Source organism: Phyllobates terribilis, unplaced genomic scaffold (genome assembly GCF_046119375.1).
Source record: "Phyllobates terribilis strain yellow unplaced genomic scaffold, ASM4611937v1 Scaffold_4__5_contigs__length_816908805, whole genome shotgun sequence".
NCBI classification, from domain to species: domain Eukaryota; kingdom Metazoa; phylum Chordata; class Amphibia; order Anura; family Dendrobatidae; genus Phyllobates; species Phyllobates terribilis.
Genome location: NW_027362764.1, coordinates 172837641 through 172865236, shown reverse-complemented (window position 1 = coordinate 172865236; position 27596 = coordinate 172837641). Strand labels below are relative to the sequence as shown.

Below are 27596 nucleotides of genomic sequence, written 5' to 3'. Positions count from 1 at the left end.
GCGATACTAGACGCCCCAAGTCGGTCCCTAATAAAACATTTGCGGGAATATTTGGCGTTACTCCCACCTCCCGCATCCCCCTTCCGGCACCCCAGTCCAAATACACCATGGCAACGGGAAGTGCCGGCTCCACGCCTCCAACCCCGGAGACGGAAAGAGTCTTTCCTGGTACCAAGTCCTGGGGGGACACCACCTCAGGCCGTACCAGTGTTCGTTCAGCGCCCGTGTCCCGCAGTCCCATGACCGCAGAACGGCCTATGGTGACGGGTTGGATGTTGTCCAGGGACCTACCACCACCCCCTCCCACACACAAAACATTGGGCGCTCTCTGGGACTGGGATGGGGTCTTTTGGCGCTGGGGACACTCAGCCCTAAAGTGTCCTGGTTTGTTGCATAGATGACAACGTCTTACGTCTGGTCCTTGCCTGGAGAGGGCAACAGGGGGATACACCCCTTGTGTTCTAGGGGCCGGGGAAACAGGGGCATGACTGGGCTTACCCCCTCTCCAGGTGCTGCTGGCAGACTTCTTCAGCTCAGGCGCCCTGTTATTGGCATACTCGTCTGCCAGGGCGGCTGTAGCAGAAGCCCCTGTTGGTTTTCGGTCACGGAGGAACTGTCGGAGGTCCTCTGGGCAGTTCCACAAAAACTGCTCCGTGACGAACAGTTCCTGGACCTCCTGGCGGGTAGTAAGCGCTAGACCCGAGGTCCAGTGCTCTGCGGCTCTCAACAGCGCCCGCATATGATCGGTCCAGGTGTCCTTGGGGCCACGCAGCAGGCTCCGGAACTTCTGGCGGTACGACTCGGGAGTGAGGTTGTACTGCCGGATCAGGGCCCGCTTGATGCAGTCGTAGTTCTGTACCTCCCCGGCAGGTAAGTCCCCCAAGGCATCCAGGGACTTACCCCTCAAACGGGGGGTCAGGTATCTGGCCCACTGATCCCGGGCCAGATGGTGCTGAAGACAGGTCCGTTCAAATGCCACCAGAAAGGAGTCCAGGTCCCCATCCTTCTCCAGTAGAGGGAAGTCCTCAGCTCGGACTTTGGACGACTTGGTCTCCTGATGGGTTGGTTGCTCTAGCGGAAGCCCCCGCTGGGCCAGGTCCAGTTGGTGCTGGCGCTCCGCAGCTCGCTCTGCACGCTCCGCAGCCTCCCGGCGCTCCGCAGCTTCGCGCTCCTCCTCCGCTGCCTTCTCTGATGCTGCCAGGAGGGTTTTGTAGACGGCATCGCCATGAGACTGGAGACTTGCCATAGCCGCTTGTAAAAGGGCTTGTGATCTGGACAGGCTGGGCTGGGTAGGTGGTGGGCAGCCCACTGCGGGACCGTATACTGGGGACTGGCTCCCTGAGGTGCCCGGGCTGGACTCCTCCTCGCCATGAGTAACAATGTCCTCCCCTCCTGCCACACGGACCGTAGCATTAGCCTCCTGCAGGGTCTTGCTCCTGGTGCCGTCTGCCATCTTGGTAACCGACACCGCTGCAACCCTGAGTTTGCACACACCTTGTTATACTTTTAGCCTGACCGTCTAACGTTGGGCTGACCTTAAGACTCCAGCAGTGGAAGTTACCACTGGCAGTCTTTAGTGCCTGGGAGTAGGGGTCCCACAACACTATTATTCTGCAATCCCACCGCTCTGCCACCAATGTGATGAAAGCCGGCCGGTGGGTGCAGCTCTCTGGCGCCCCCTTACCTCTCAGGTCAGTCAAGGTACTGCACCTAGAGAAAGTAGTGCCAGGAAGCTGCAACCAGCGCAGGGAACACGGTAGTGTGTTATCCCTTCAACGTCACTAAACCGTAACGTCACTACACAGCACAACTCGCTAGCGCCCTCTTAGCCTCAGGTCAGTCAAGGAACTGCACCTAGGATAAGCGGTCGCCAGGGAGACTGTCCTGTAACCTACTGGGTATCGGGGCCCTCTGTAGTGAGGGCGGTATATATATCTTCCTTGGCCGCGCCAGGAATATATATATCTGAACCTCCGACCGTCACTACCAGCCTTCCCCAATCCCCAGTTGGTATGCTGCCACCAGTCCCTATTTTAGATATACGCCCAGTCCGTGAATGGGCCTATATCGGGTCAGGAACCAACCCTGGGTAGCGTTTTGGCTTGAGCCGAGCTCACACGGACGTGCGTTCGTTATGCAGAATAAAAGGCAGGCCCACAATTACTTGAGGTAATTGATTATAATAATACACTAGATACACGATATACAACTAAATATACACAGGTATAAGGTCAGGCTAAACTATACAACAATGGAATACAACACACAGAATCACCACAGCATATCAGTTACCGGTTTCTTGATTTTCTTGTGACGCAGGGAGAGGATTCTGCGGTCGCAGGCACGGTTCTTTGTTACAGGCTGAGGCCTACCACCGCATGGTCAAACTGCTCCTCCCCTTGGTGGCCTCAGCTGGTGCTCAGATGTTCAGCACACCACTCTTGGGTCAAAAACTGACTTGTCTCTTGTCTGTCCTGCTATCTTACCTGCCCCGTCCCGCCCACTGCTGGTGAGGTCAGCTGGCTCAGTCTCCACCCTCAGGTCTAACTTCGATCAGAAGCCCAAATTCTAAGGAACCCAATAACTTCTTCTGGGATGGTCTCAGGATACCCACAGGGGTTCCCACGGATTCGGGCCGCCGTAACCGACCTTTTGATATCAATTATGATACCATACGGTCCTCAGGAATGGCTCAGCGCTATATCTTGGCTTCCAGAGCACGTACAAACGTCTACCGCGGAGGCTTGTGTGCGCAATGGCTCCGGGACACCGTGATATTTTTTTATTGGCCCATCCCACGCAACATGCGTGTACTTTTCATGTTTCTATATCTTATGCCTCCATGCTTGTGACAGACAAAGAAACTAGTCCTGTGGGACAAATGGTCAGGTACAGATAGACGAAGCACCCCCCCCTGCTGGCTGTGTTTCCTCTCGAAGTCTTTGAAGCTCCTAGCATTCAAGTGTTAAGTAGGCTTCTTATCTTACAGGAGCCTGGATGGGGGGAAACTATCTAGTTGACGTTTTAACAGAAGGTCCCAAGGGTGGGGGCTGCTGAAGTGTGGCCATCCCTGGATATGATTTATCATTACCAAGATGGCGGCTACAGGTTCATCACATTAACCCTTTCACGACATGTGCCATACATGTACGGCGCATGGTTTGTCTCTCCCTTTGTCGCGGGCTTTGGTATTGAGCCCGCACCTTTCTGGGGACATGACAGCTGATCTGATCAACTATCATGTGCCCCTAACAGCCGTGGGTGTAATCGCGATCCACCCGCATCTGTTAGCATGTTTAATGCCACTGTCAATCTCTGACAGCGGCATTTATCATGGCCGCAGCGGAAGGACGTCACTAGTCCCGCCCATCGGCGCCCGTGTCAGGAGACCCCTGTGTTTGTCATTGTCAGGATGCTATGAGCGCTGCCCATAGTAAGTGAGGATTTCCGCTACACACAGGCGAGCTGATGATCGAAGCTTCTAGTCATCCATGGAGACTACTGAAGCAGGTAAAAAGTAAAAAAAAAAATGTTTTTTAAAAATATAAATCACCCCTCTTTCGCTCCATTTAAAATAAAACAATAAAAAAAAATCATCAAATATACATATATTTGGTATCGCCGGATTCTGAATCGCCCGATCTATCAATATATAAAAAATATTAATCCGATTGGTAAACGGCGTTATGAGAAAAAGAATCAAAACGCCAGAATTTAGTTATTTTGGTTGCCACAACATTGCAATAAAATGCAATAACGGGCGATGAAAACATTGTATCTACCCCAAAATGGTGTCAATAAAAACATCAGCTTGGCGCGCAAAAAATAAGCCATCGCCCGACCCCAGATCCCCGAAAAATGGAGACGCTACGGGTCTTGGAAAATGGCGACTTTTTTTTTTTCCTTAACAAACTTTGATTTTTTTTTTCACCACTTAAACAAAAAGAACCTATACATGTTTGTTATCTATGAACTCGAAATGACCTGGAGAATAATAATGGCAAGTCAATTTTAGCATATAGTGAACGTGGTAAAAAAAAAAAAAAAAAACAACTGTGGAATTGCACTTTTTTTTACAATTTCACCTTACTTGGAATTTTGTTTTCCAGTACACGATATGGTAAAACCTATGGTGTCGTTCAAAAATACAACTTGTCCTGAAAAAAATAAGCCCTCACATGGCCATATCGGCCCGAAAAATAAAAAGTAATGGCTCTGAGAAGAAACGGAGCAAAAAACAAAAGCGCAAAAACGGAAAATGGCTCGGGGATGCAGGGGTTAAATGAATATAAGTGATAATAGTTACATAGGTTGAATAAAGACGCAGGTCCATCAAGTTCAACCTTCCGCCCCCAATTGTACATTTTGTCACTAATTTAACTATAACCCACAATATTATGTGTATTGAGGAAATCGCCCAGCCCTTTTTTGAAAGCTGTTATAGTGTCGGCCATTACTACCTCTTGTGGTCGGCATTCCACAGCCTGACTGCTCTGACTGTAAAGAACCCTTTCCTGTTTATCTGCCGGAATCACCTTTCTTCCACCCGTAATGAGTGCCCCCTGGTCCTTAGTATGGTCTTTGGAAGGAATAAGTCATGTGCTAGTCCTTTGCACTGACCACACATATATTTATACATGGAAATGAGATCTCCTCTGAGGCGTCGTTTTTCTAAGATAAACATACTCAACTTTTTCAACCTCTGATCATATGAGAGGCCTTCCATCCCATGTAATAATCCAGTTGCCGCCTTTGAACTAATTCTAACTTCTGAGTATCCTTTTTAAAATGTGGAACCCAAAACTGGATCCCATATTCTAGATGTGGCCTCACCAGTGATTTATAAAGGGCTAACAGTACATTGGGATCTCGGGATTTTATCTCTCTTTTTATACACCCTAAAATCTTGTTTGCTTTTGCGGCTGCTGCTTGACATTGAGTACTGCTGCTCAGCTTACTTGTAACCAGAATACCCAAGTCCTTCTCCTGTTCTGTATTCCCGAGTATACTCCCATTTAATGTATATGCAGCAATAGGATTACTCCGTCCTAGGTGCATTACTCTACATTTATTTACATTAAACCTCATCTGCCAAGTGTTTGCCCATTCAGTCATCTTATCCAGATTGTTTTGCAATATTTTAATGTCAAGATCAAATGTTAATATCCCACATAGTTTGGTGTCAGCAAAGACTGACACTTTACTCTCAATCCCATCCCCAAGGTCATTAATAAAGAAGTTAAAAAGAATCGGTCCTAGCACAGATCCCTGCGGTCCCCACTGCTGATTATATCCTATTTATGGATGACCATGATTAAGGCTGTGCAAGCTGAAACGCATTGGTCGCCCAGTGTGTCTGCTGGATGGGTGACGTGACATATTTTTAATTGGTTCAAATAAAAGAAGACTTTTTATTACATTTTCCGCTGGATTTTCCCTTTTTTTCATCACCATATCCTGTTTATGGTATGGTATTATATTATTATAATATTGCACTTGTTTGTTCCCAATATCAATGTACTTCAAACAAGGGCATCTATAGGAGGCCGATCAGAGGGTGACCAAGTCTGCGATGCTAAAAGCTGCTGACCGACTAGCCATTCCAATACGTGCGATGGACAGCACTGGTTTTGATGGACTATATAATGGGTGATCGCTTGCATATGGCCAAGTCCCTAAACAGATGCACACAAAATCAGATGAAGTCTCAAACAGTAAAATAAAATAAAACAATGAATACGATTAAAGCATATATTCAGTTTTGATTGAACACCATTTTACAGTTTACACACAGAATTATTCTTCATTAAAAACTTTGCAGACACATTTAAAGAAGCACTCCTCCCATCACAATTTTTACCCTCTTACTATATTGCAATCATCACATTATATAGAACTGTGCACTTACAATTGCTCATTTTGCCTTTCTACCCTGCTAATTCTTCTCTTTTCTCTGCTCTATGTAGAAACAGAAAGTCTCTTGTCCCTGCATTTATCACCCCTCTCTTCAACTCCTGACCCAGCTACTCCCCCCCACCACCACCAGAGACTTTTGCAGTGACTTATGACTCGTCCAGGGAAAATTGACCTCCTGTTTCTACATAGAGCTTAGAAGGATTCTGCTAGTCAGTTTTTAATCATGTGATGTCATAGATCTAATGGAAAAGGGAAGAATTAACTGGGTAGAAAGGCAAAATGAGCAATTTTAAGTACACAGTGCTATATAATATGATGACTGCAATATATTAAGGGGGAGGAGTGCTTCTTTAATATCCAGAGCGGGGTTCACCTTTTTGTTGGCTCTGGAGCCTAAAGGCCCAGATACAGATAGGATGAATGCCGGCCGAAGCATTGTTCATTTGATTGACAGCTATCTCCTAAACAGAAGCGCTCATACAGCCGAGCGATCCATACAGCCGAGCGATCCTGTGTTTTTTATGAGAAGGCCGCCAACAGACATCTTTGTCCGCAGCTTATCTCCGGGAATTAGACATCCCTGATCGATATCTTACCCAACAATCAGATGACCAATGCCCCATAGACAACACAGACAATATAGTGTATTCTGAACTTGTCAGTATAGGCAGGTGTGGCCAATATTAGTCTAATGTGTATGGGGAGCTTAATTATCTTAATATTCTTTGCTGCCACAGTGTTTTCACAGAACTAGTAAAACTCTTAAAATAGAATATAGTTTGTAAGTACAGATGCTTGCTATTATAACATCATCACAATTGATCGCTATCTAGAAAAAAAATTGAAACAGCATTGTGACCTAATGATAGTAAAACACACTGTCTTGGAATTAAGACAAGCACCATTGTAACTTAGTGACAATTGAGCACAACCTATAAATAAAGATACAATCTATTGTGAAATTATTAACTCAAAACTCATCTTCATAAATATAATACATGCCACTGTGACATCACAATAGAAAACAGCCTATAAATCTAGGCACAGTGTACTGTGATTTTCTGACAATAGAGTACAATCTAGAACTAAAGGCAAGTGCTATTGTAACATTACCACAGTAGCATAGATGACGTCATGCACATCCCAAGTATAAAGACAAGTAAAACAGAGCCCAGCATATAAATATAATATGGCTGAATAATTCTGAAGACAGATCATTGTGATCCTCACGATAGAACATAGCTTAGTAATGAAGACAGTAGCTATTGGGAACTCATTACAACAGAACAAAGTACATCACTAAATACATAGGTGCCAATTCATTAATACCAGCATTTTGTATGCTAGTCTTAATGAAGGGAGGACTGGAGTTATGGTCCGTTTAGACCTGGGTTGCAAACCGTCCATAAATTCCAGGACAGCTCATAAAAATAGAGCATTTTTTGCCCTGTCCGTAAATTTTTTTTGAAGCTGATGAAACTTATACAGATTATTTTTATTGTAATTATCATAATTGTACAGGTCACAGAGAATGCAGCTGATGTTTTCATATCAGTATTATGGGCTGTAAACACGTATCACTTATAATCATAATGATTTTACAATGTGGCCATAAAAAATTTTGTCTGTACATGATTTTTTTGATAAGCTGTCCAGGAAAAAATAAAACATCATGTGGCTAAACAATCGCAGATTCGTAAAAATGCACCAATTGGCGGTCATTTTACCCCTTAGTGAAGGAGCCAATTTTGACCTTAATGACCAAGCCAAATTCTACAATTCTGACCATTGTCCCACTGATTCTGAAACTGTTTTTTCATGACATATTGTACTTCATGATAGTGGTAAAATTTCTTTGATATTTGTGAGGAAAAAAAATGGAAATTTGGTGAAACTTTTGAAAATGTAGCAATTTTCAAACTTTGAATTCATATACCCTTAAATCAGAGAGATATATCACACAAAATAGTCAATAAATAATATTTCCCACATGTCTACTTTACATCAGCACAATTTTTGAAACATATTTTCTTTTGTTGGGAAGTTATAAAGGTTAAAAGTTGACCAGCAATTTCTCATTTTTCCAACAAAATGTACAAAACCATTTTTTTAAGGACCACATCACATTTGAAGTGATTTTGAGGGGTCTATATGATGGAAAATACCCCAAAGTGTCACCATTCTAAAAACTGCACCCCTCAAAACCACATACAAGAAGTTTATTAACTCTTCACATGCTTTACAGGAACTGAAGCAACGTGGAATGAAAAAATGAACATTTAACTTTTTTCACAAAAATGTTACTTCAGACCCATATTTTTTTATTTTCACAAGGGTAACAGGAAAAAATGTTTAGCATTCCAATACCCCAGATGTGGGGGAAAACCACTGTTTGGTCGCACAGCAGGGCTCATAAGGGAAGGAGCACCGTTTGACTTTTTGAAAGGAAAAATGACTGAAATCGAGCTGACGCCATATCTTGTTTGGAGAGGCCCTGATGTGCCTAAACAGGGGAAACTGCCCACAAGTGACCCAATTTTGGAAACTAGACCTCTCAAGGAATGTATCTAGATGTGTGGTGAGCACATTGAACCCCCAGGTGCTTCACAGAAGTTTATTATGTAGAGCCGTGAAAATAAGAAAATCACATTTTTCCCACAGAAATGTACTTGTAGCCCCAATTTTTTTATTTTCACAAGGGTAACAGGAGAAATTGGACCCAGAAATGTGTTGTTCAATTTCTCCGGAGTACACCGATACCCCATATGTAGGGGTAAAACTACTGTTTGGTCGCACGGCAGTGCTCAGAAAGGAAGGAGTGACATTTTGGAACGCAGACTTTGATGGAAAGGTATGTGGGTGTCATGTCGCGTTTGGAGAGCCCCTGATATGCCTAAACAATTGAAAACCCAACAAGTGACCCCATATTGGACACTAGACCCCTCAAGGATTGTATCCAGCAGTATAGTGAGCATTTTGAACCCACAGGTGCTACATAGAATTTGATAACATTAGGTCATCATATGGAAAATTTAATTTTTTTTCACGAAAATGTTGTTCTAGCCCCAAAATTTGTAATTTTCACGATGGATAATAGGTGACCCCATAATTTGTTACACAATTTCTCCAGAACGCGATGATGCCCCATATGTGGTCAAAAACGTTTGTTTCGGCACATGGCATGGTTAGGAAAGGAAAGAATGCTATTTGTCTGGAATAAATTGTGAATGCCATGTCGCATTTGGAGAGCCCCTGACTTGTGACAACAGCAGAACCCCCCCTAGGTGACCCCATATTGGAAATGTCACTGCCTAAGGAATGTAGAATGTACACTGCTTAAAGGTATAGTGAGTATTTTGAACCTATAGGTGCCTCACAGAATTTTATAACATTGAGCCATGGAAATACAGTGGGTACGGAAAGTATTCAGACCCCTTTAAATTTTTCACTCTTTGTTTCATTGCAGCCATTTGGTAAATTCTAAAAAGTTCATTTTTTTTCTCATTAATGTACACTCTGCACCCCATCTTGACTGAAAAAAACAGAAATGTAGAAATTTTTGCAAATTTATTAAAAAAGAAAAACTGAAATATCACATGGTCATAAGTATTCAGACCCTTTGCTCAGTATTAAGTAGAAGCACCCTTTTGAGCTAGTAAAGCCATGAGTTTTCTTGTGAATGATGCAACAAGTTTTTCACACCTGGATTTGGGGATCCTCTGTCATTCTTCCTTGCAGATCCTCTCCAGTTCTGTCAGGTTGGATGGTGAATGTTGGTGGACAGCCATTTTCAGGTCTCTCCAGAGATGCTTAATTGGGTTTGGGTCAGGGCTCTGGCTGGGCCAGTCAAGAATGGTCACAGATTTGTTGTGAAGCCACTCCTTTGTTATTTTAGCTGTGTGCTTAGGGTCATTATCTTGTTGGAAGGTGAACCTTCGGCCAAGTCTGATGTCCAGAGCACTCTGGAAGAGGTTTTCATCCAGGATATCTCTGTACTTGGCCGCATTCATGTTTCCTTCAATTGCAACCAGTCATCCTGTCCCTGCAGCTGAAAAACACCCCCATAGAATGATGCTGCCACTACCATGTTTCACTGTTGGGATTGTATTGGGCAGGTGATGAGCAGTGCCTGGTTTTCTCCACACATACCGCTTAGAATTATCACCAAAAAGTTCTATCTTCATCTCATCAGACCAGAGACTCTTATTTCTCATAGTCTGGGAGTCCTTCATGTGTTTTTGAGCAAACTGTATGCGGGCTTTCATATGTCTTGCACTGAGGAGAGGCTTCCGTCGTGCCACTCTGCCATAAAGGCCCGACTGGTGGAGGGTTGCAGTGATAGTTGACTTTGTGGAACTTTCTCCCATTTCCCTACTGCATCTCTGGAGCTCAGCCACAGTGATCTTGGGGTTCTTCTTTACCTCTCTCACCAAAGCTCTTCTCCCACGATTGCTCAGTTTGGCTGGACGGCCAGGTCTAGGAAGACTTCTGGTGGTCCCAAACTTCTTCCATTTAAGGATTATGGAGGCCACTGTGCTCTTAGGAACCTTGAGTAATGCAGAAATTCTTTTGTAACCTTGGCCAGATCTGTGCCTTGCCACAATTCTGTCTCTGAGCTCCTTGGGCAGTTTCTTTGAGCTCATGATTCTCATTTGGTCAGACATGCACTGTGAGCTGTGAGGTCTTATATAGACAGGTGGGTGCCTTTTCAAATCAAGTCCTATCAGTTTAATTAAACACAGCTGGACTCCAATGAAGGAGTAGTACCATCTCAAGGAGGATCACAAGGAAATGGACAGCATGTGACTTAAATATGAGTGTCTGAGCAAAGGGTCTGAATACTTATGACCATGTGATATTTCAGTTTTTCTTTTTTAATAAATTTGCAAAAATTTCCACATTTCTGTTTTTTTTCAGTCAAGATGGGGTGCAGAGTGTACTTTAATGTGAAAAAAATGAACTTTTCTCTCTCCTCACTACAATAATGCCAAACATGTGGCCGCTTACTGCGGTTTAGGTTCAGTGGGCCTTAGAAGGAGGAGGCATTTGGATTTGGGAGTGCAGAATTCACTGGATTTTATTTGCGGGGTCGAGAGCCAGGTTGCTTTTCAGAGTTTGTTCTGCCAGTAACGTGGCAACCTCTATAGTTGCAGTGACAGACGATGGACCTGAGTGGGGGCGGGTTTTGTGGGGATAAATTAAGGGGTTTTATTGGTACCATTTTGGGGTGCATAATATTTTTTGATCGCTTCCAGCATAAGGCTGGGTTCACCTTCTTGTGTTCTACGCTGAGCACTTACGTCAGGGTTTCCGTGTAAATCCCACAAAAATGCAATTCAGATGAAATTCAGACGGAACCACCCACCATAATGAGACTGATGGAGACAATTTGGAGTCCGTTTGGCGTCTGCTCCCGTGGTATCCATCTTTTTAGGCGTGCACAGATCTGTGGTCGCCCACACTTGTGCGCTAAAAAGACACCTAAAATGATGGGAATACGCCGGAACAGAAACCAGTCCAAAGTGCCTGCATCTGCCTCATAAGTGAGTGGTTCAGTCGGGGGTTTTGTCTGAATCGTGGTTTTGGCAAATTTTCACGGAAACCACGACATAAGCGCACAGCGGAGAAAGCAGGATAAATGTGAGCCAAGTCTTGTTTCGATTTTTGGGAGGTAGAATGAACAAATAGACAGCAGTTCTTATTTGTGCTCTGTTTTCCGTGTGGTACAAGTGATATTCTTCAGGTCGTTGCGATTACTGCGATACCAGATTTATATTGTGTTTTTTTTTAGGTTTTGCTGCTATCACACAGTAAAAATTCTTTATTTATAAAATGTAGGTTTTTTTGTTGCCATATTCCAAGAGCTGTAACTTTTTTATTTTTTGGCGAACCGAGCTATATGATGGCTTGCTTTTTGCGGGACGAGATGCAGAATTTTTTTGGTACCATTTTGGGGCACTCAATATTTTTTGATCGCTTTTTATTCAGATTTTTCAGACACAGAATGAACAAAAACAAGCAATACAGTCATTGCTTTTATTTTTTATCTTTTGCGCCATTCACCTTGCAGTAAAAGGGATAAGACTGAGTTGTTCGTCGGGTCAGTACGATTACAGCGATACCAGATTTATATTTTTTTTATGCTTTGCTATTTTTACAGACTAAAAACAATATTTTATAAAAATGAAGTTGTTTTTGAATACACAGTATATATTCTGAGAGCATTAACTTTTTATTTTTTTGCCAAATGAGCAGTATTAGGGCTTGTTTTTTGCTCGATGGTTTGACATTTTCAATTATACCATTTTTTTTACATACGACTTTTTGATTACTTTTGATTCACTTTTTTGTGAGTCAGTATGATGAAAAAGCAACGTTTTCGTCATGTTTTTTATTACTTTTTTTATGGTGTTCCCCAAACTGAATAAATAATGTGCCAGTTTTATAGAGCGGGTTGTACCGGACACGGCGATACCTATTATGTGTACTTTTTTTTGTTTATTTTTGTTTAATCACAAACGCTGCTTTTTGAGTGGCTAAACATATTTTAGTGAATTGTGTGCTCTTTTTTGTGTTTTTTTTTTTACTTTTTTACATATTTTATTTCACTTTTTTACATTTTTCACTGTGGGACATGTATATTTTTTATTTTGATTGCTGGTCTCATACATTGCAGTACTCGTGTACTACAGTGCATGTCAGTGTGTCACTAACTCAGACTGTGAGACCCAGCTTATTGCTGGATCTCACAGGCCACCGTACCCTAGAGTCATCACATGACCTTAGGGTACCATGATAACCATCGGGACCCGCCATTCTCATCACGGGGGTCCGATGGTTACTAAGTGGGTCTTGTGATCCCCTTGTAACAACTTAAATACCGCTGTCGCAATTGACAGTGGTATTTAAAGGGTTAATCGGCCCCGATCGGTCGCAAAACCGGCTGGAGCCAATACTGCAGGGTGTCAGCTGTCGCATACAGCTGACACCCACGGGAATTGCCGCTGCCAGGTGGCGCTATTCCTTTATTCCCATTCTAAAATGGCGATGGGGGAATAAGGCCCCTTAACTACGTTTGTTTTAATTTGTATCGGTGGTCGTTAAGGGGTGAAAAGCCTGTTTACACAGGTAGACTTTGTCAAATGGTGCGCAGTTAATGATCTGTAATATATTATTAAGTGCGCATAGGCTGCCATTGCTCTCAGCAGCACGTTGCCAAAAATGATTATTTTTAAGTAAGCCTAAAAATCATTTCACCCTACAAACGAGCGTTTTATTTAGCGTTTTTTCATTGTCAGCCTGTTTACACTGTAGTATTATGGTGAGACGAGCCTTCCTAGGTGCGCTCATTCACTATACTCTTGCAGTATAATTGCACCTTTAGATGCATCAAATTCATTAAGCGGCATAGTTCAACTGTCGTGTACCACCACCAGAAATACCGTATACGCCAGGCAGAAACTGCCTTCGATTTCTGCCATAATGTATGCCACATTTGTTGTGTAAATTATGATGAATTTGTCAGGGGCGCTTGGTCACACCTTGTCCCACTAGAGCACCTCCCACTTTTCAAAAACGTAGCTGAGCTGGTAGGGACTTTTGTAAAAATGCCAAAAGTAGCATATTTTTTTTCCAGAACTTGGCGTTGTGCAAAAGTTTTGCAACATTTCAAGCCAGAAACGGTGTGGTGAATCAGCCCATAGTCTATTGTGACACCATAATAAAGCTTATAAATGAAAACGCAGGCCATTGTGACATCATCACAAAGGAACACAGCAAAGGAATAAAAAGGGACAAAAAAACAACATTACAATAGAACACAGCCTTGAAATAAATACACTCTAGGGCAAATACTGTACTAAATTTTAGTTCTTTCTTGTATTTTCTGGAATGCTCTATTGAGCTTTTCTTTTGCGATATACCAGAGAAATTGGCACAACAGCAAACCATTATTATAAAACAAAGAGAAACTGCTCTATGATGAACACTTTTTTTATCATTATTTACACATTGTTAAAGAATACTTGAATATCACAACAGGGTCTGGAAAAGCATAAGTTTAGGCAATATTCTAAATACTTAGACTTTAGACAATACAAATTAGGTAATACTTTAACCACTATAAGACAATAAATATTACAAAATACAGCGTAAATGTGATAAAAGACTACAGAAGTGGCTTCTAAGCTTATGAATGTAGTCTTTTAATAAGCATTTAACTAGATCTCAGCTTTTGACAGATCGGATATTGGACTATAATGTACTGTTCCCATATACTGTCCTCTCATCTGCTTGTGTCTCCCATCGCTGAGATGTAAAACATTTCAAGAGTAACCATAGTTTAAATTTTTATTTCATAAATCAAAAGTACACATGAAAATAAGTAACTCTGTGATAGATCTTTCACTTTTGAACAAAAATTACACAGGCAATATTTAAAACAGTAGGCAGGTCACTGAAAGCACAGAGACCTATCAGAGGCCAGAGATAGGCATACATAATGAGTTACAGCCCCTCCCTAAAGTCCCACCCCAGAGCACGAGCATATCATTATGGCAGACATGAAAATAAAGATTATAAAAGAATCGCTGGACGGATTTCATCAACAAAGGTATCATTTTACTCAGTGTAATGGCGCCCACCTGACAGTATATGTTATTTACTAAGCACAATCCTGCTGACAGGTGCGCTTTAAGCCTTTATTATCGGACATATGAAACCAGATTTAGGGCTTATGCAGACATAAGTTTTTCCCATATTAGTTCTATCTGTGGTTTTTACGGATAAAACTCATATCTGTTAGTGTCTATGGGGCTGGTCACATGTCTGTGTATTCTTGCCGACTAAGTGGTCCCCACAAAAATCATGGAGACATGACCAATTTTGACCTGAGTCTTGGATCAAACTTACCAAAAGTCTGGGTCCATGAAAAAATCTGACAGCACATGGATGTCATCACGGACTGTTTGACAGGAGAAGCTTTTGAAACTTCTATCAGTAAAATTCAGGGGGATTTAGTCACATTAAACTGCAATGCGTACACAGGGTAGTTTCCACCCTCTTTGTGTTGTAGCATGTATGAAGGCTGCACTAGTAATTTTGAGCTGTCTATATGAAATCAAATTGTCGTCTTTTCTTTTTCAGAATCCGAGATTTTGGCTCTTTTTAACAAACCGAAGACACAACAAAGGTATCGAAAATATTACACAGTAAAAATCCCCATGAAGATCACAAGGGAAAAAAATGCCATCATTGGTCTGGAAGCAAACTGGTTGGAATATATGACAGATCATTTCAGAAAAGGATGCTCCCTAGTGAATGCTGTCTTTTATCTGGGAATGCTAAATGGTATGGAATTTTACATTTGCTAATTAATTCACAGAGTATAAACTGTGGGTGATTTACGTACGTGTGCTGTCTGTGTTAAATTGAGTAGCAAACAGACAGGACACTGGCCAATGTCATTGAACAGGTTGTTCAGATGAGAGTTTTTACCCATGGATTGAGTGTCCGTGTGAAAAGAATCACAGCAATCACTATATTCTTAAGTATTTCAGAGACTTGCCCATTCAAGTGTTATGGGTGTGCACAAAAAACGATCATCCTCGGGTAGCATCCACTTTTTTGTGTGGACTCATTGCAATTATTAAGGGGGTTATCCTGGTCTTTGGTTACTTTTTCGCATGGGATTAAGAACTTACTGGCAGTATGTTGTTTATTACCTGCCTGTTCTGCCTAGCAGCAATCTGTTCTGGCTCAGGCCGTGATTCTTCTGCTGATTTTGACCCTGCATCAACAGAGCAGCTCTTTCTCTTCGATCTGCTCCGTGGATGGGGCATCACTGCAACGTCATGATGATTGATAGCTGGCTCCTTTTAGTTAGGCAGCTGAGAGACAGCTGTCAATCAGCATGATGTCAGCAGTGATGCCCCGTCAACAGAGCAGAGTGGAAGAGAAGTAGCTGCTCTGTCAACGAGACGTCATCAGAAGAGGGAATCGCCTGCAGAAACATTCCGGCAGAATTTGTCACCGGACATAACAGGCTGGTTAGTTAGCATCTACCTGATGGTAAGTTCTTAGCAATGTTAGAAAAAATATGCAAAGTGCCATATAGCCCCTTTAACACAGGAAACTTTTTTTGGTCTTGTACATTTTTTAAATTGTTGTAATTATTAAACTGTCAGAAATGGACATACCAAACACACCCAGCTGGCATATGAATGGAATACAGATGACAATATGGATGAAAATCTTCCTTGTTTTTCCAGATGAAACTTATCTATTCAAGTCTATGGGTGGGCAAAAAAAATTGGATTCCACATGGATCAACTGTATAGCACTGCCATTATTAACTTAGAAACGTGTTTTGGTCTTGTATTTTATTCCTTGCTGATGTATAAAAACGGATGCCATACGGATTGTATAAGGATTGCATACGGATCAATGCAGATAAAGAATCGTTCGCTTTTTCTAGATGAACTTAAGTGTACAAACTTTTTGGGGTATAAACTTTATATCCCATAGGTATGTTGTGTATTCCCAAACACTATTATGCCCTATATTGATCACAACTAATGATATCCTTTTCATTAATTTTTATCTTCTGTCATCCCATAATTGGATTTTCGAAACTGATGACAAAGATCATGTGCATGTAATTGCAACAGATTGGAAATAAATTATGCCAAATATGTATTTACTTATTTTTAATAATTTCTGATTGTTTCATGAAAAGGAAGGACATTCTGTGGTGTGATCATATCCTGAATTTTCCACTATAGTTCTTTCTTTTCTAGATAGTTTGTGTCGCTGATTGTTTCCTCCACAGTTTGTTTCCGTGACATCAGATGACATCTTCCTTGTAGCACGCTGATGACTGTTCCTGCTGATTGATACATCGCTCTCTGAACGAAATCTGCTCATAACAGGCTGCCTGTTCTGATTATAATTTTCCCATATGGATATGAAGAAGATAAATAGACAGACAGTGGGAGAATGTAATTTGCCTCCCTAGTTCCCTCCATGGGCAAAAGATTCACAGCGGGGTGACACCAGGTTGCGTCTGACTCATCACAATGACAAACACTTAATATTCTTACGTACGTGCGTCCTTTCCTGTGTTTTTTTATTTGCCATTTCTTCCCCCAATATGTTACTATAAGTATAACGATTTGGCTATTTTGTCAATTTGTACATTTTTTTTTTCTACTTTTATTCAATATTTTGTATTTATTTTTGCAATTTTAATATATTAAGTTTTTATATATATATATATATATATATATATATATATATACAATTATTATAGCTTTGATTTTTTTGCTCAAGATGCATTCAGAATTTATTTTTTCTTTAGAAGAAAATTAGATGGCAGAATGAGTATTCTCTTTTTCCATGCAGCTGCTCATCTTCAAAATAAGTCATAATCAAGCATTTTCTATTTTTTTTTATCATTAGTGTGATTATGCTATTGTGTTGGGCCTAACAATCACATTATGTAAAATTATCCTGTTAACCCATTCGTTGCCCACAACTGAAATAAGTGTAATATTGTTGATATATACAGAGACCTTTAATTCAGACGCACCATGTTTCCGGGCAGAGGGGTCGAGTTGTACTGGGCGAAATAAGATTGGAGATACGAGTAAAAAATTATTGACTGTAATAAGTGTTAGAAAACTGAGCTGGTATGACAGAGTTATGGCACCATTACACCTCACAGCTTGAAAATTGATTTTGGGATTGTGACAGAGAAAGCAGCATGTGTTTGCTTGTAAAGCTGCTGACAGGTTTTACATGGTACATTAAATATAGTATCCAAGCGAGAACACCCTAGTAAAATTTACCCCGCAAAGATTATTATTTTCCTGTAGGATTATCAAAGCGTGGAGTGCGAGACAGTCATGTCTGATCATGATCTATATTGAATGTTTACACCAGGAAAATACTTTTGCTGCTGGAATGCATTGCTTTATTTAGTGTATAAGAAAATAAAAACTTGGACGAGAATGTGTCAAATCTGGCATAAAAATGCCGTGTGCCACACGTAGCGCATTGCAAATATTGTGCAATTTAATTTTCTTCACATGTAGGTAAATGAAAATCCCTTGATTCCAACAGAACGTGACAATGTGAAGATACAATCAAATGGATGTTGCTACTGGTTTGGGTGTATAGTAGTGATAAGTGGATCGTTTGGGATTCAAGTTCACTTGCTTTGATTAAGTTTCCCCAAAAATTTGATTAGCTGCGAACGTTCCTTATTATGCTCTGGGTCTCTCCAGATCTCAGAGCATAAAAGATATAAGTAATAAATAAAAGAAGGTAATACTCACCTCACCGCTCAGTTTTATCGGACATCCCTGCTGTTTGCCGACAGCCATCAGGTCTTCTTCTTCTGCAATCGCACTCCGCATCTCAGTCATCTTCACTATAAGCCAGGACTTCCATCCCAGTCATTGTTCATTGTAAGATCTCTGCAAACTTATGACACCCAGTGATCCCCAAGCACTGATGGTGGCTGGACGTCTTGGCCTATAGTGAAGAGGCCAGAGATGAAGCCCACGACGGCAGAAAGAAGAGGACTGGATGGCGGGCAGCAGGGCGACAAGAGACTTGAGTAGTGAGGTGAGTATTTGTTTTTCTTGTTTTGTTTATTTCACCATTTGCTGGTCTTAAAGGGGTATTTCCATCTCCAAGATCCTATCCCAATATGTAGTAGATGTAATAATAATAAGAGCGAATGCCTCCAATTAGAAAAGTAGTACAGTTTTTCTCATTCACTGTCTCTTTCTTCATGTGCAGGCATTGCAGGACCTTAGGTATCCATAGTTACGACCACTACCAACTAGCTAACTAACTGTCACTATATCAGTAGTCGTAACCATGGATACCTAAGGTCCTGCAATGCCTGCACATGAGGAAAGAGACATATCAAATCAGAAAAATTAAAGTACATTTCTAATTGGAGGTATTTGCTAAGATTATTATTATTACACCTACTACATATTGGGATAGGATCTTGGAGATGGTTCTACCCCTTTAAGTGGTTCACCAAAATGACGACCATGCATGTTTTTTTTTAATCAAATCAAAAAGTGTTAAAATATGCTTGGAACCACTAATTTCAGGAAATTTTACTCAAATGTGATCCCTCGCTGGGATCGATCCGTTCATCCTCAGTGTATATTTGTAGGATATATGTTCATGGCATATTTTGGGATCATTGATTTGGAATACTGTCTCTAATTGAAGAGCCTTAAAGAAGCACTCCCGTCTATGTTTTTATCCTCTTAATATATTGCAATCATATTATATTGAGCTATATATTTACAATTGCTCATTTTGCCTTCCTACCCAGCTAATTCTTCTTTTTTCTATTAGGTCTATGACATCGCATGATTAAAAACTGACTAGCTGAATCCTTCTAAGCTCTACGTAGAAACAAGAGGTCAATTTTCCCTGTATGAGTTATAAGTCACTGCAAAAATCCCTGGCGGGGGGTGGAGCGGAGCAGCTGGGTCAGGAATTGAAGAAGGGAATGATAAATGCAGGGACAACAAACTTCCTGTTTCTACATAGAGCAGAGAAAAGAGAAGAATTATCTCGGTAAAAAGGAAAAATGAGCAATTGTAAGTACACAGTGCTATATAATATGATGACTGCAATATATTAAGAGGGTGAAAACTTTGATAGGAGTGCTTCTTTAAGGTTCATCATGATTATTGTGAATGAGGATTTCTAAGAACTCTTGTTCATTATAATTTTGCAGTTTAAAAGGTCTGCCAAACACCCGATGAACGAGCAAAGTGCTCGTTCATTGGGTGAAATGATCTTTTGTACTGCACAAAAAAATAGTTCTTGCCAGCACATCGTCCTGTTTAAACAGGTAAAATGACATCTATGCACACTGTGTGATCTATTATAGATCGTTCATGGGTAAACAGGCTATTAAACAACTACTGATCAGCAAATCGGCAATTGGCAGTCGTTTTATGCCGCAGGTCGGCCCGTGTTGATTTCTTTTTAGCTGTTACTTATTTTCCAAGGCAATGCTCTATGGGAAAATAAATATGCAAAGTATAGGTTACTTTGCATATTGATGAAATTGAATCAATAAATAGTATTAATGAGTGTCTTTAAATTACATGTTACGGAAACACATTGCTATAACCAATAGCAGGTTTCATGGACATTCACTGAATTCAGACTGATGTATTTTCCCGTCCAGTCTTGTAAATTTAATCTAATCAACCATTTTGGGAAGGAAATAGAATGTGCTGCTCAGAGTGGGAATTTATTCTCACCTGGCTTAACACTAAATGCGCCAGATTGACATTTTTCATGATTTTTCTGACAAGGGGATTTGGCTTCACTGAAAATGGGAAGTGGCTTATTGGAAAGAGATGTGGCCTGATGTGCAACATCATGCATCAAAAAATGTGCCAAAATTGTCACTTGCATTTCTAAGTATAGATATGAATGTTAGAACCTCCACCAATCCCTAGAATATTTTCTCTGGCCAGTTCTGCTCTCGACCAGCCATTGCTCAGAAAATTTCCGAACAACCTTATTCAAATGAGAATTGTGGAATGGCGCTGTGCGGGGAGAAAACTGGCGTGGCCTCCGCACTTACAGGTCCTATTTTTAGTACCTAAAATAAATAATATCCACTTCTTGAGTGAATTACACAAAGTAATCAAACATAATCTAATAATTCTTGTTGAAGTCTCTTTATAAAATGAGTTATGACTTCACTGTAATGTGTCCACCAAAATCCGAATCTTCAATCATAAATTAATTTTAATTAGATTGTCTGAATGAGGTGGGACAGCCGTGATACAGCACATTTCCGATATCCATCTCGGGCTTTTCAGTAACAATAACGTGAAATAATACTCCGCTGAGCATTCTTCTCTGCTCTGTAATCGGTTCAATAATGTTGTTATGACTAATATCAGGAAATAAATGAGATTTCGGTAATGAATTAGTTAGATGTTCCAGCCATGTACGTTTAAAGATTATATCTGAAACAGGAAATTAGTTGTAATGAGCCCGTAGAAATATTGTATGACTTCATTACTTTCGTACAATAGGATGTATATTCGCTCTGTTGCTTAATGGATTCCATAATAAGATTGGACTTCTCCACAAATAGTCTATGTAGTCATATGAAGACAAAGTTTGTTGGCGTTTATTCCAGGGGTGTAGGTGGTGGTGATGGGTACTGGCGCAAATATTCTGAGTGCTAAATGCCTGACGGGTGCAAGAAAGACCCTTTGCCTTGGCCAAGTTATTTAGGTGCAGGGTAGCAAATTTACCAATGAAGGAATTAGATAACCCTAAATAAGGCCCCAATCAGATCTCAGTGATGTTTCTCATACATGAAGAAATAAACGGACCGATTTCCTACAGGGTGCTGGATTAGATTGTCATCTTTTGGTCTCTGTCCATTTTAACCATAAAGATATCAATGTTCTTTCTTATATGCAACAGAAAATACAAGCTTCTATCCATTAAATAGTGTAAGGTAGAGCTATTCATCACGCTGGGGGCACCCGCTTTGCCGGGTCGTAGCTGCTTCAGTCAGCTCAGTTCTGCCACAGCTGTGGCTTTAAGGCTTCCCAGATGGGGCCTCCAGGCCATGTACCTTCAAAGGCTACTGGTATCTCAAACACAGGGGGATCCAGCCTCTGCCTTCCAGGCTTCACCAGGCCTCTCTCTCTAGGCCTCACCAGACCACTCTTTCTCTACCTGTTTCAAAACTACCAGGGTTTATATATCCTTTTGTGCAGAAAGGACCTGTGATGATGTCACAGTCACGTGATCAGTCACCTGAGGGGGAGGTAAATGGTCAGCTAGAGCACACCCCCTGGACATTCTAGCAATGCAGCAAGCCACTGCATTACATATCCCCCCTCTCTGTTCAAACTTGTGGGGTTGAACACATAGCATACACAATCACATTATAACCCACGGTTCACACAGAGACCATGTACTTGACAATTGCGCGGCTCAGCCCCTGGAACATTAGTCATCGACATTATCCCATTCCTTAGGGACCTACCATCTGTCATTGTCACTACCTTCGTCAAGTCACATTTCCGAGTAGTAACCTTGTCAGACCTCCCCCGCTCCCAGCGGTCAGTCGTAACCTTGTCAGACCTCCCCTGCTCCCAGCGGTCAATACAGCAGTGTGATTTACTTGCCCTTGTATCTACGGTCAGGTCTGACTTCGTGCTGTCCCGTACTCTATTGGGTCGTTTGTATGGGCCTCTCAGACCTCAGTTACTGGAGGTCTCACTACCTCTAAACCCACGCCCACTATCCTCAGGACATCTTGAAAGGTCTCTAACTTCTACTGTAGCCGTCCTATTATTTGAAGGGCCCTTTCTCGGTCTGGTCTCACAATTTCTAGACGGCTGCCACCTTCTGCTGCTCAGTCGATGCTGTCTTTCCATTCGCAGTCTGGCGAAATTCAACTGTTCTACCTCTCGCAGGTACAGTAGGTCACTCGGTACTCCATCAGCATGCGTATATATCCAAGATTTTCTTCCGTTCCTACAGCGGAGAAAGACACCATGCCGTCTTCATCTGGTATCCAGTCCTGATGATCACGTGGACTGCTTACTTTCATCACACCAGACTTCTTTACCATCCTTTTCATGGCTTGGCCATCTCTCCCAATGAGCTTTCTTACCAGAGCATGAGGCACCCGGATGACTTCTTCCCGCAGACTTTGAGCTTTTCTCTTAAGCTCCAGTTGTCTAATGGCTTGTTCTGTCTTCAACCGGACAAACCGCTTCGTGCGAATACATCGCCAGTGCATGTCACTTAGGATAGCGACCCTCTTCACTGTGACTTCGGTTGTGGACAGGACCACCAGCTGTTTAGCTTCTGAGGTCGAGTACACCTTACAGGCTCCCACGGCCTTCTTAAACTCTTCATGCACTGACTCTCTAGTGCATTCTTCTCTCAAATCTTCGGGTACATCTATGAGACACTTGTACCGAGACATTTCTGTCTCACCAGTGGTCTCCAAATGATCATCTGGCTCAAGTTTCAGAGACAACTGACTTTCAGCTTCTTCACCCTGTATGCTTCCCATGAGCTGACTCACAGCTATGAACTCAAGGATTCTTGTCTTGACCACTCCCATTTCATACTTATTTTCTTTCAACGCTTTCTCAGCTCTCCTCAGGTCCACCCTCTCATGGCCCAAAGGACTGAGCGCAACTTGTTTGCCCTTCTCCAAGGAGGCCTCGTTCACTGATTGGTACTTTGCCAGGCGACCTTTGAGCTCGACAACTTCTTTCTCTAGCTCAGCTATTCGCCTCTCTGCAACCCATCTCTGAAGCTCCTCTGGCTTCAACTGCTCCTTCATCAGCAGAACTTTCTCAGACCTCTCTGTCTCCAATGCGCCCACTCGGCTCTCGACAGCCAGTCTCTCAAGCTTCTCTTGCTTCAAATGGGCTTGTAGCGACTCCTTGATCTCGGCTCTCACATCCACCGAATCACTCAAGCTCGCATTATCCGAAGAGGCATTTACTTCATACCTCCCTTCTTCGATGGACTCCTCCATCCTGCAGATTCTATCCTTAAGGCACATCTCTGCCCTCTGGAGATCACCACAGAACGTCTGCAGCTCCTTCACCTGAGCTTCCAGACCTGGGATCTTTCTGCGGAGATCATCATTCTCATCACGGGTGTCCTGTAGAGTAGTTTCAATCACTTGACGCATGCGCTCTGCATCAGTTTTATCATCCTCTAGTTTTTCCTTAACCTTGAGGAGATCCTCATAGTCTCTCTTGATTTGTTGCAGTTCCCTATTGAACTTTTCATGCCTCTTCTGCCTCATGGTCGTGATCATACATTTCATCTTTTATGCCTCTTTCAGGGCGGATAGCTCCCACTCTCGCTAGTACAGAGAGTCCACCAGCCGCTCCTTCTCCTGCATTAGAGGCTTTACTTGGTCCTGGAATTGGTGCAGCTCCCTCATGAGTTCACCAGACTCCTTCTTGGAGTCACACAGCTCCCGGTTGAACTGTTCGCGCAGTCGTTCTAGGTTTTGGTCACGTCCAGAAACTTCATCCTGCAGCGCCTCTTTTAAGGCAGACAGCTCCCTATCCCTCTGGTGTAGTTCCTCATCCAGCTTTTGCTTCACCTGCATCAGCTCTAAGTGTGCCAGGGAGAACCGATCTTTCAACTTACACAGCTCATCTTCAAACTCCGCTTTGTCAAGCTCCAACTGGAAAACCTCCTCTTTACTTTTCTGGAACTTTTCCTTCCAATTGTTGCTTTCCTCCAGTTCTCGCTGTAAGTTCCTCACAACCTGGTTTATTTTCTGCCGTTCAGACTCCAGGCTCAGCTGGTTTGAGGACACGTTCTCCAGGTTTTTCCTTAGTTGTTGCACGTCACTCTTATACTGCTGCCTGATAGGCTCCAGCTCTTGGTCATGACTGGCCGCCTCCTCTTTCAGGGCTGTCGGATCCTGATCCTTCTGTCTCAGTACTGTACCGGAGGTTGCTACTGGCAACGTCACCTCCTCTTCTGCTTCTAAAGGAGGATCCACACTCGGAATAAAAGCACACAGCATTACATTTTCTTTATTTGCGCTTTCAGCAAAGGCTACAGGAGCAGCTTTTTTGTGGCCATTGCACCGTCGATGATGAGAGGGGGACTTTCTCACCTCGTCTAGCTCCTCCTGACTGAACTCTCTTTCTACTTTCGTAGTGTCACCATCAGCTATGGGGTCTGTGTCGCTCCCCATGGTGTTGTGGACCAACAAGTCACCTCCCACTTTGACGTCGACCCCTTCTACTGGAGCTACCCCGTTATCAACTGTCAAATTGTCATTTTTAGGCGGTACCAACCCACAACCAGTAACCAATTTTGGTTTCCTATACTCCACGCTCTATTGAAAATCTGCCCCTTTTTAGACTCCGCCCCCTTTTGGACATCCACACCTGTAGAGGGTTTTTTTAAAAAAAAACGCGATAGTCTTAGGACCCAGTTCACAACATCTCTTACGACCTCCCCGGGCACTCTGGGACAATACTGGCGCCCCCGGAGAACTCACAGAATGGTCCACTGCCGCCATTCTATACGGTGCCAATAGCTCCTGCCGTTCCTGCACCATGTCCTGTTGCTGTAATTTTAACAGGTACCTTAACTGCTCAGCAGCTTCAGTATCATCTGCTGCTCCCTTCACAGCCATTTTCATCTGCTCCTGCACCCCTTCAGAAAACTCTATTTTGCTGAAGAGCATTTGCAGCCGGTCATCTAACCACTTCTCCATTCTGTCTGGGGATACTGATCCATTCATAGCCATCGCGGTACGCTGTTCACACTAGACACTCCACACCGCTCTCCCCGGAAAATTTTCGTGGTCCCGCCGAGCCACAGCAAACCAGGTTTGGGTGCGACGACAATTTTCGTAACCCCGTTGAGTTACAGCCAGATGCTTTTAATCTTCGTGACCCCGCTGAGCCACAGCAAACCAGGTTTGGGTGCGACGACAATTTTCGTAACCCCGCCGAGTTACAGCCAGATGCTTTCATCTTCGTGGCCCCGCCGAGCCACAGCAAGATGCTTGCATCCACACTCGTCGTCCTGTGCCGTTACCCCTAGCAACCAGGCTGCAGTTGCCCGCATTCTCCACCACATGTAAGGTAGCGCTATTCATCACGCTGGGGGCACCCGCTTTGCCGGGTCATAGCTGCTTCAGTCAGCTCGGTTCTGCCACAGCTGTGGCTTCAAGGTTTCCCAGATGGGGCCTCTGGGCCACGTACCTTCAAAGGCTACTGGTATCTCAAACACAGGGGGATCCAGCCTCTGTCTTCCAGGCTTCACCAGGCCTCTCTCTCTAGGCCTCACCAGGCCACTCTTTCTCTACCTGTTTCAAAACTACCAGGGTTTATATATCCTTTTGTGCACACAGGACCTGTGATGATGTCACAGTCACATGATCAGTCACCTGAGGGGGAGGTAAATGGTCAGCTAGAGCACACCCCCTGGACATTCTAGCAATGCAGCAAGCTGCTGCATTACAATAGTAAAAAATGCGCAGCACGCAGATGACATAGAGATGGGATCCATGTGTTGTCTGTTTTTTTATTCATTTTGGGTCTATGACCAAATTTCAATCCCATCGAGAACCTGTGGTCAATCCTCAAAAGCGGGAGAACAAACAAAAATGCAGAAATTATGATAAACGTCAAGCACTGATTAGGCAAGAATGGGTTGTCATAAGTCAGGATTTGACCCAGAAGATGATATCCAGCTGCCAGGAGAAATTGCAATAGTCTTGAAAAATAAGGGTCAACACTGCAATATTGAGTCTCTTCATAAACTTGAAGTATTTGACAATGAAAGTTTAAGATGTTAAAAAATGCTTATAAATGTACTTCAGTAACCGTAGAAATATCTGCCTAAAGATCTAAAAACACTGAAGCAGAAAACTTTGTGAAAAATAAAATTTGTGTCGGTCTCAAAACTTTTAGCTATGACTGTATATGGAGGAAACCGAGTCCTAAACCCTTTCGGGGTCACCACACGCAGCCAGAGAATAAATGGAGAGGTGTCTATGTGCATTTTCTCATAGTTTTAATTTTTAGTTCATAAATCAGTAGTACACATGAAAATAAGCAACTTTTTAATACAGGAAAAATATATATCTTTGTACCGTGTTAGCCAGTAGATAGAAAAATATTTAGATTTGAGAGTCCTCAATGGTTGATACCTTTTAATGGCTAACTGAAAAGATGGTAACAAATCACAAGCTTTCAAAACTACTCAGGTCTCTTCATCAGGCATGATGTTTTTTTGTTATACTATGCCTGATGAAGAGACCTGAGTATTCTCCAGGGCTGTGGAGTCGGAGTCGTGGAGTCAGAGCCCATTTTGGTGGAGTCGGAGTCGGTATAAAATGGACCGACTCCGACTCCTAAAATATATAATAAATCGGGTACAGCAGTTCAATGCTGTTTGTGGGGAATATTTTTTCATAAGAATTTGGGAAAGTTATGAAATGTCCTATAAATGTCTGTCCTATTCCTGATCTAAGGGTCTAGACTTTTAGCTGAGATGAATCTGTGCTACAGTAAATTTATCACTTAAACAGAGCCATGTATGAAGGAGTCGGAGTCAGAGTTGGAGTTGGTGTCATGGAAATTGAGTAGTCGGAGGTTTGGCTTACCGACTCCACAGCCCTGGTAGTCTCGAAAGCTTGCAATTTTTTTACCATCTTTTCAGTTAGCCATTAAAAGGTATCAACCACTGAGGACTCTCAAATCTAAATATTTAATTCTTAATGTATTTTATCGGAGAAATCTGCTTCTTTCTCTGCAAGGACTGATCAATCATTTTCAAAAATCTAAATTCTTGTGTAAAATCTATATTCAATGAAGAAAGACACTGCCGTTACTAAGATAGGAGATGGCAGTTGCTTCTGATAAGATTCTGTAGCAACTGAATCAGTAAGTCTGTGCCCTAAGGATGGACCTGAATGTATTAATTCATTTAAACTTTTGTTTAATTCATTAAGGGTTATAATAATAATAATTTTATTTCTATAGCGCCAACATATTCTGCAGCACTTTACATTTTAGAGGTGACTTGTACAGACAATAAAAGACATTAAAGAATAACAATAATCACATAAATCAACAGATACCAAGAGG

The 27596-nt window shown here is 42.3% G+C and overlaps 1 protein-coding gene across 1 annotated transcript in view; it reads left to right on the top strand.

Annotated features, from left to right (window-relative positions):
* Nucleotides 1-27596, top strand: part of RFTN1 (raftlin, lipid raft linker 1) — a 448879-nt gene that overhangs the window by 310943 nt on the left and 110340 nt on the right. The window contains exon 6 of the mRNA XM_073677942.1: nucleotides 15061-15264. Coding sequence (XP_073534043.1) covers nucleotides 15061-15264 — 204 coding nt within the window. The remainder of the gene's footprint in view (nucleotides 1-15060; nucleotides 15265-27596) is intronic.